This window comes from Copadichromis virginalis, linkage group LG17 (genome assembly GCF_057382275.1).
Source record: "Copadichromis virginalis isolate Kocher_CV1m ecotype Utaka linkage group LG17, C_Virginalis_male_GT1.1, whole genome shotgun sequence".
Classification (NCBI taxonomy): Eukaryota; Metazoa; Chordata; class Actinopteri; order Cichliformes; family Cichlidae; genus Copadichromis; species Copadichromis virginalis.
In genome coordinates, this window is record NC_140634.1 from 18,443,592 (window position 1) to 18,453,380 (window position 9,789).

At 39.8% G+C, this 9,789-nt stretch overlaps 1 protein-coding gene across 1 annotated transcript; it reads left to right on the forward strand.

Annotated features, from left to right (window-relative positions):
* Window positions 1-3,325, forward strand: LOC146689271 (deoxyribonuclease-2-beta-like). Its single transcript, XM_085436947.1, has 7 exons — window positions 1-209; window positions 411-508; window positions 1,107-1,245; window positions 1,345-1,423; window positions 1,621-1,782; window positions 1,878-2,057; window positions 2,687-3,325. Exons 1-7 carry the CDS (start codon window positions 207-209, stop codon window positions 3,094-3,096), a joined length of 1,071 nt encoding a protein of 356 aa, XP_085293073.1. The 5' UTR covers window positions 1-206; the 3' UTR covers window positions 3,097-3,325.
* The last annotated feature ends 6,464 nt before the right edge of the window (window positions 3,326-9,789 follow it).

Consider the following 9,789-nt stretch of genomic DNA (forward strand, 5'->3'; position numbering starts at 1 on the left):
GTGAAGGGCTTATAACTCTAAGACCCTGATCGGGCTTCCCTTGCCGGCAAGTAAAAGACAAAAGCGCTGTGGTCTTGCTTTGTTCACAAGGATCGGTCTCTGAGACAGCGAGGTCTGTGAGTTTAGACCTAACATAAATCATATTCTGGAGCTGTATAACTAAGAGTCAGTTCAGCAGAGGACTAACGCACTCTTCACTCGGCCTGATGGTAAGTTAGTTTCTGTTTGTATTAGGATGGTGACATATTTGGTGTAGCACAGAATAACCTGTGAACTCAAGCCATGCTGCGATACTGCATTATGTTATTACCTGTAAAGACACTGCAGCCAGTAATAGTGAGATAATTCTGTTTTCTCCTAAAGGGAAGATGATGTATTAAAATGACTTTTTTGTTATTCTGTTTTTTCAGGACGTCCTTTGGATGATTGTCCTCACTGTTGGTCTGCTTGGCTCACATTGTGAGGGCACTATATCCTGTAAAAATGAAACTAATGGTGATGTAGACTGGTAAGACAACATCTGAGCTATTCATTCAGGTGTACTGAATTACACATTAGTAACTTTGGTCTTCAAGTGCTTCAAAGCTACGCTATGGTACCTTTTGCACCTGCGTTTCAACATAGTCATAGATGATGTTCAGACACTGCTACACTATTTTACACTGTTATTATCAGTTATTTTATATATTTCCATTTCATAAATAACTTCATTTGGGCAGTAAGACATAACGCATACCTAAAACTATGAAGACAACACACAATACTGTGACACTTGCCTCCTTTCTCCAGCCCTGCACATCTATTTTCATCACTCGTATTATTCTCACTTTATTGATCAAAAGAGGAAACAGGGAAAGAAAACACTTTGCAAAATTTCACAAGCTTCATCTCATTTTAGCATCATGGGGAAGCCAGTGGAAAATACTATTCATAAAAGGCCCTGTTATTCATAGTTAAAGGTTTTCAGTCATATCTCTGCTTACTCTACAGGTGCTTGTGAGACTCGGGTATAACAGAGTTTGTTATTTTCTTCTTCCATGCTCAGTTAAGCTTCTCATCATTTATTGTTATCTTTGAATTTACTGACTTGTCTCTGACATCACCAGGTTTATTTTGTACAAGAAGCCTGGTGGGTTTGATTATGTTTACATTGATTCAACCGACCAGAACCTTAAAAAGAATAACAAGCCTGTCAACAACCAAGCTGGTGTCCTGGCAAATACCCTGAAGCCCTACTTTGAAAAAGTGAGAATAACTCCATGAGTTTCTGTTATTAGTGTGTATGCACTTTGAGGAAAGACATAATTTATGTTATGTTTTTGTGGATTCTTTCCGGATGAGCAGTCGCCAGATTCTGCATTCATTGCATACAATGATCAAATGCCAAGTTGTAACGCACTACAACAATATGGCCACAGCAAAGGTGGGTAGAAATAATTTTTTAATAATAATAATAAAAATAACATAAGAAATACTAATAAAAACACACCTGATTTAAATGTGCTCTCCTTCACGCTCACCTCTGAGCATCAGAACCACAGCTTCTGTTATTCTCAGATCACTCAGAAAATGTTCTCTTCTTAATAATGACATGAGCTCTTTCATGTTCTTGTTCTGCAGGAGTTGTGATGATGGATAAGGATAATGTAGTCTGGCTTTTACACAGCACACCAAAATTCCCCGAAGGAGATGAAAGCAATAATTTCTATCCTGAAAGTGGGAAAAGGTACGCACAGATATTTATGTGTGTAACACTGCCCTCTGATAAGTCTGCACAAATAGGTAAGGCAGCATGTCCAAGGTAATTCTTCATGTCTAGAGTGTATGTGAAGTTTTAACACAGTAACATGTACGTCCCTCATTTTACTTTTTTTCAGCTCAGCATCTTAAAGACATCAATGCTCATATATTTAAAAAACACAATCCTGAAAAACTCCTGAAAAAAGATTCTTCCAACATAAAACGAACGCTGCCCTACCATGAGGACTTGTTGTCATCCGGTGGTTTGAAGTTTATACGCTTTGTTAAACAAATCTCCAAGAAAAGGGATCCTGAAGGTGAGATTTCTGCTTCATTCATTTAAGAAAAAAATCTTAAACACTGTGTCTTTTGTGAAATCATTGTGACTTTCTGTAGTTTCCCCACCAAAGTTCTGAGACTCTTATTTACAAAGTGTGAAACATCAAGCCCAACACAGTCCTTTATTTTAACTTCTCTAATGTTTTGGCCTGTGAAACATGAGCTGGGCGACGAGTAGATCTAACTTTACAGAGTAGTTCTGTTCAAAACTCACTTTATTTAGATTTTAACTCTAAAAATAACTCACATATAAAATTAAATAATGATCCTGGTATGAAAATGTTGTGGAAGCTGTAAAATAAATCCTGTGAACACACATGTTATGCTGTAAGTTTGTATTGCCATGGAGACCTTTCATTAAGGTGTTAGTGTGACCCAGCCTCAGTGCAGAGTTAGTGCAGGGGAGTGTAGCAGCAGGGATCATATGAGGTCTGATGTTTGTAAAAGAAATCATTCAATAAGAAGAGCTGGAACTTCCCAGAAACTCTCAGAAAGAGAAAGTAGAGTCAGGGTTGTTGTGAGCAACACTTTTCTCTTTTTTTTTTTTAATTCTGGCTTATTGTAACACTGTCTGGTGGTTTCCTGATGTTTGTCTTTACTTTGGCAGGAGATCTTTATGTCACCATTGCTGACACACTACAGACCAATTTATCCATCCAGACCTGGCGCAGCGACCCTGAAGAGAGTGGAAAACGTCCGCTTTTTAAAACTGGGAAAAAAAACGAACTAGTCACCATCATGTCAGTAAAAACTGACGCAGGTGAATGGAGTCATAAATGTGATCATTCCAAATGGTGTGTTTCTGACATTCAAAACTGGATGTGTGTTGGTGACTCAAACAGAGAACCATCCCAGTTCGAAAGGCCTGGTGGTGCACTGTGCATTAATAGCAAACCTGTGGCAGATGCATTTAGGCAAATTAAAAGGATTACTGGCACTGATAGCGTCACTAACAGTAACACTGACTGTAACAATAACAATGTTGCTAGTCCCCGTAAAAGACCAAGATCAGGTTAACTGCAGCAGACAGCCGTCTCGGTCCTGTTTTCTATCTATGTTCACCAGTTTTGAATTTATTGTAAATTTATTTTATCAAAGTGAAGCTGACTTGAATCTGGTGCTGACATCGTCACTCTTGTCAGTGTTATCTAATGTTTCTGTGAATAATATGAAATTAAAAACATTTGATGGATATTTCACAGTGTGGTTCTTTCACCCATGGAAACCATAGAAATAAATGACTTTGCATGAATCTGTCTTGTTTTTACTCTGAGGTCCTGTTTCTGTCTGATGACGTTTAAAAGTATTCAAACTAGCCCCTACAGTCAGACATCTTTATTTTTATGGTTTAGTAGATTTTGATTTGCCAAACCAGGTTTTATATTGAGATTTTTCTTCTGTAACAGGTCTTCTTTATTACAAAACAACAACTTTGGCACTTTTATTATTTATTTGTAAAGAAATTATTTTCACAGTTCACTTATTCATTTTTTTACTACATTATTTGTTGGACTTTATGCAAATTAGTGCATATGTGATATTATAACTCGTTTTATAATAAATAAGAAGCACACAAATTAAAATATTAATGTAAATGATCGCCTGGGGAAATTAAGAGCTCATATCAGTTAAGTTTTCTTGTTTTGTCCCTTTTTTCCACTTCCACTAGGTGTTCTGTAACTTTACAGTTGATATTTGAAAGTAGAGTAACTACTAAGTAGATCTGTCTGTGTTGATGCTGAAAGATTTATAATCTGATTCTGACTGTAACTGTTAAGATGATTATTGTGCACGTGCCATTCAGGCCTTCTAACAGCAAAAGAAAGCATTGATACCGGTGGTACATACTGTCAGTATTTAGACGGTGACATGGGTTGTGTAATTTGGCCTCCTTACATCATCACAATTTTTTTTGACTCAAACACTGTGACCGGTGCAACCAATCAGAATGACTTCAGAGCGTGATCACTTTTTTATTCGTTTTATCCATTTGTAATTCATTCTTATGCTAAAAAACGCTCTCAGTATTTGGACAGTGACACATTTTTCTTTAACTTCAGAGCTCCAGCATCTCTAGTGTGAAGTAAATGATGGTCACTGTGTTAATGACACAAAAACACAAAGTTACAGTTTGGTCCAATAGTATTTAAAAAATTGCACAATTCTAAATTTTGTACAGCAACACAAAAATGTATTTTAAGTCCAGTGCTCAATAATGATGGATGTGTAGCTTTTCAGCTCTAATCCAAAGGGTATAATCAGAGTACTGTACATAGTTTTTAGAAGTTACTAATATTCTTATAGAGTATCAGATTTTCAGAGGCTTCAAAGTCGTTGGACAATTTGAAGTCTAGAAGCTGTGGACATAACAAAGTGATGCTTTCCTCACTTGAGATGCTCAGACAGGTCTCTTTACCTGCAGTTTTGTCTGAATGAGCATGCTCTATTGGGTTTGAAGAATACCTCATTATTCTTCACTGACCAGTTTTACAGCATTTGATAATCAGTGACAGCATTTCCACTGCAGCCCTGCAGGCTGGATCTAACTGTTTCACAGCGCAGTAACCATGCTTTATTTCAGGCTAATGGTGCTGAACTTACAGAATAAAAATGTTTTACTGGATAAATACTACAATGATTAGAATAACCTTTGTTTGCACTACACAGTTTGAATTAAAAACACACACACACACACTAAAGATAATATGCATGTTCAGACATACAGACGCATGATCAGCTATGTGGTATCAGGTTCACTCCATCCATACAAATAGACACAAACTGAACTTTACCTCCGCTTAACTTACTTAACCGTAAACCTTCATCTGTCCATGTTCAGAGTGAGTGACAGCATTTTACAGTGTCAGAAAATAAGGGAATGTTAGAAATGCACAGTGATAGGGACGAGCTGTCAGAGTGCTCACATAATGTTATCTTCATAAACATAATCGCAGTAACTGAAACAAATACTCAGAAAGTCTGCAGTAATCTTTAAATTCATGTAATCAATAATACTTTCATAAAATGAGACATCCAAAAATGTGCACACAATATGACACATTTAACGCGTGTGAAATGTTGAGCAGTGTGTAGAAGCTTTGGTCTTTGTCAGTGCCCTCAGACAGAACACCTCACACCCACGGTGCACAAATCCACAACGTGCACCACTCTACAATGTACATTTACACCAAATAATGTTGACCTTCGAAGCTTGTCTGTCAGATCAAATCCTTGTGACATCACGGTGGTTAACAGTGAGTTTTTATGGTTAGGTTAGAAAACAGCAACAGTGCTGCAGTTCCTGTATGAACTGAACAACTTTGAAAATCTAAGAAACAGTTGAGCTTCTCTCCTCAAAAGCTAAGAGGGACAGACTGAACATGCAGACTGAACGGACTTTGTCACACTGGAGCATGAAACGAGGAACAATCATCAATCAGGAACGATCATATAGCCCTGTCGTCTTATTTGCTGTGATTTAGTGTGCGATTGTGTCCACGGGCAGAATTCTTTCATCTGGAAGTGACCTCATTCTCAGATGTTTCACTGACTTGATCACAAAATCTCTCAAACTTTTCGCCCTTTCAAAACTAAAACAGCTGAGAGAGGTAAAGGTAAGACAAATACTAATGAAACAAATGCAGTTATGCACTTTTATTTTCATCTGCTTTGAAACATGGGTTTAAGAAAAGGTTTCTTCTGCTGCTCCATTTGAAGCTGTTTGCTTGTGCTGCCCTCTGCTGGTCAATCAGGTGATCTTCCAGAATCTCTTAACTTTTGTTAACACAAGTGTTTAAATGAGCTTCATCTTTGTCTTTGTTTCATTATTGCTAACACTGTGAGGTGGAATCTCTGAAAAGATGGCTGAAGTTGTGAAGAAGGAAAATTAAAGCATTTATTTAACCATTAAAACATTACGAAAGCCTTCAAAATCTAGTTTTAGTCTAAGAAAACTTTTTTTTAAAATTAATCTTTCCAGGTTGCAAAGATAAATAAGGATATTAATATCAGGCTTACAAGGAATTAGATACTTTACCAAGAAATCATAAGGAGCAACCCACATAGCAGACAAGTTTGGCCCAGATCTGGTGTCACGCCGGCACTGCTAGCTGACTTCTGGCATGGTAAGTGGTATGTCATCCAGATATGGGCCAGGCCTGGCAATGATGCAGGTTTGACAGGTTTGTGAGTGTACACTTTATCCAAAACCTAGTGAGGGTTTACTCATGGTTGCCATCGGGTGGCTGTACCTCAGGAGGTAGAACAGGTCCTCTAGTCTGCATGTCAACAGTGTGAATGTGTATGAATATTGTTAGGAAGCACTCAGTTTAGAGAAAGTGTTTGATTGGGTGAATGTGGCATGTTGTATAGAGCACTTTGAGTAATCCGTGAGAGTAGAAAAGCGCTTTGTAAGAATCAGTCCATTCACTGTCTGAGCAAAGTTTCGTATTGTTACTTTTGCACTGTTGTGTTCCGGCACATGTTGTTATTACATGGCTTGATTAGAGTACACATTAGGCTGACATCTGGGGCTGGAGCTGAAACTGTTCTGGGACAGGCACAGGCACAGGGCAGCACTGTGTCTACAACTGGTACGTGGCTGCACACAACTTGCACATAGCCCACATACCGCAAAGAATGACGGCCCTTTGGTGGCCCAGATCAGGTTTGCCAGAGCTAATCCACACATGAGCCAGCACAGGACCACCAGTGTGTCTGCAACTGGCCTTGTGCTGGCCCATCTGTGGGCCACCTCTGGCAAACCAGATCTGGGCTAGTTAATGTGAGATGCCAAAAAGTGAGAGGGAGACCTTTCAGTGATGCTTTTCAGAAATCGGAGAAACTCCCCACAAACATCCAGGTTTTGCTCTTTCAGCTGGGCTGAGCAGATGTGAATGTCTGACTGAAGGAACTAATGAAACAAGAAGTAGAAACCTCCTCAACAGGATCTACACTGAGCTCTACATCACAGAGGAACAGAGTGAGGGAGTTTATACCCAACATGAGGTGAGGCAGCTGGAGACAGCTTCCAAGATCCTCCATGACACTCCAATCAGGTGCCAGGACATCTTTAAAGCATTGCCTGACCAACAGAGACCCATCAGAGTGGTTCTGACAAACGGCATTGCTGGTGTTGGAAAGACTTTCTCAGTACTTTCTTTCTCACTTCCGGTATGATGGCGCCTGTGTTTGGCTCTGCCGCTGCCGGTTGTAGTTTGTCGCGCTCTACTACTGTTGTGTTGTTTTTTTCTGCTCTACTGTTCTCACTCAGTTTTAATGATGTATTTGCAGCCCTGGTGTATGATCGCCTGGCCTTGCTATCCATCCGATCCTCTATGATGCCACACGATGTCTCGTCGCCCTCCTCCATTAGCTGGATCCTCGTCAGGCGATTTCAGTGGCCCCTCTAGACCACGGAGAAGGAGAGGGAGAAGAGGAGGTATTCAGGTAAAGCTCAGGATGTACTGGCGGCGTGGTTTGGCTGGTAAGCGACGTCGAGCGTGCGTTGTCTCCTGTGTCCAGAAAAGCTCCATGGAGGGGGACTTGTTTTCCACGGCCTTGTTTGGATACGCTGGGCCCGGCTCTTTGAGACCCTGCCACCTCAGGAGGGTTTATCCAGATTCTTTTGAGGGCTGGCTTTTTCTTCCCTCGGTGAGTGGATTCTATGAGCGGGACGGCTCAAACCCTGTGTATTTACGTCCCTTAACTCGAGCCTCTGCAAATAACGAGGCTTCTAGCTCACTGAATATGGCGCTTTTTAACGCTTGATCTCTGTCTAATAAATCATTCTTGTTGAATGATTTTATATTATCTAAAAAACTCGATTTTTTATTCCTGACTGAGACCTGGCAGCGGGATGTAGACAACTCATCACTTGTTGAACTCTGCCCGGATGGCTATACTTTTATTACCCAGCCTCGGTTGTCTGATCGGGGTGGTGGGCTTGCCGTGGCTTTCCAGGACCGTTTCTCCTGCCGCTCCGTGAAAACTGGACTTTTTCGCTCGTTTGAGCTGCAGCTGCTTAAAATTGGTAACAAGGATCCTTTGTACTGTGCTGTGGTGTATCGTCCACCTGGATATAACAGGTTATTTTTATCGGAGCTCAGCGACTTCTTATCCGCTACTATGAAGCTGTCTAGAGTGCTTATAGTTGGGGACTTTAACATACACGTTGATGATGACTCCGACCTATTCACCAGAGACTTTATGAAAATTATTTTCATTTGACTCAGCATGTGTCCGGTCCTACACACAGCAAAGGCCACACACTGGACCTTGTTTTTACTTTGGGTTTAAAGGTCGTTGATATTATATATAGAACATGTAGATATAATCTTTCATAACCCAATTGGATGTGTTTAGATTTTAAACCTGGAGCACAACATTACAACGTCCCAGTCACTGAGCTTTTCTCGAAAAAGGAAAAAGTCAATTTTATCCTTCTGTTACTGTGGACCACCATCTTCTCAGTTTTCTACACACTTGAAACACAAGCACATACTACCATGCTGCTGATCCCAAATCGAGTCTTGCACTTTAGAATCAATACATTATAAATGATTTTAACACTACTTCAGACAACATGTTTCTATCAATTATCACATATAAACGTTGTACATGTACAACATTTACATTGTAAAGCTACAATGAAATTTCCAGAAACCAAAGGAATATTTTTGGCTTACATTTTCAAATGTATTCTGTGACAACAAATAAAAACATAAAATTATTACCAAAAGAAAATGTAAAGATTTATTGATGGATGTTGTGTATATTCATAAATTGTATGAGTTAAAATTGTGAAATCAAGGAAGTAAACTGACTTAAGAGTCTCCAGTCTACAGTGTGGACTCTCCAAAGAAAACACGCATCTGTTTAATTCCTGAATTCTACAGACTGTTTTCACTCAAGTCCAGAAGCTTCAGATGGTAAGGATTGGACTTCAGAGCAGACACCAGAGCAGCACAACTGATCTCTGATAAACTGCAGTCAACCAGTCTGAATTGTGGGGGGAAAGAGATAAAAACAATGATGATCCTATCAGATGTGTTCAGGTTTTAAACATGTAGCTCACTTTACTATGTCCTAACCAATGAGCAAATACCTCTATTTCTGTGTTTTCTGTGCATTCATGTATATGTGTGTCTTTGTGTCTATTCAGAAAGATCAGTATTAATGATCAAACAGTGGATTAAATAGACAAAAAATATTTATTCCTTATTCATATATATTCCTTATTCCTTATTCAATACAAATATTTGTGCGCGCGTGTGTGTGTGTATATATATCCCCACAAACTGCATGCCTTTGGACGGTGGGAGGGAGCCGGAGTACCCATGCATACTTCACACAGAAAGACCCCGGCCTGATGGTGGAACTGAACTAAGGACCTTCTTGCTGTGCGGCAACAGTGCTAACCACCGTGCCTCCACACACACACACACACACACACACACACACACACACACACACACACACACACACACACACACACACACACACACACACACACACACACACACACACAGTGGTCCCTCGCTATAACGCGGTTCACCTTTCGCTGTTTACCGGATTTTTTTGTGTGCAATTTTGCATGCTTTTTTTTTCTTACAGCGCATTGTGTTCTGCATCCTGATTGGCTGTAGACCATTGTCAATCCATCTCGTGCCGTGTCTCCTGTACAGTACAGAATGTGTTCAGCTTGTCAAA

Bases quoted from the DNA above. Each gene is read 5' to 3' on its own strand.
- LOC146689271 (XM_085436947.1), top strand. The intron at 1,424-1,620 runs GTGGGTAGAAAT...CTTGTTCTGCAG, and splicing joins ACAATATGGCCACAGCAAAG to GAGTTGTGATGATGGATAAG. The intron at 1,783-1,877 runs GTAAGGCAGCAT...ACTTTTTTTCAG, and splicing joins TGATAAGTCTGCACAAATAG to CTCAGCATCTTAAAGACATC.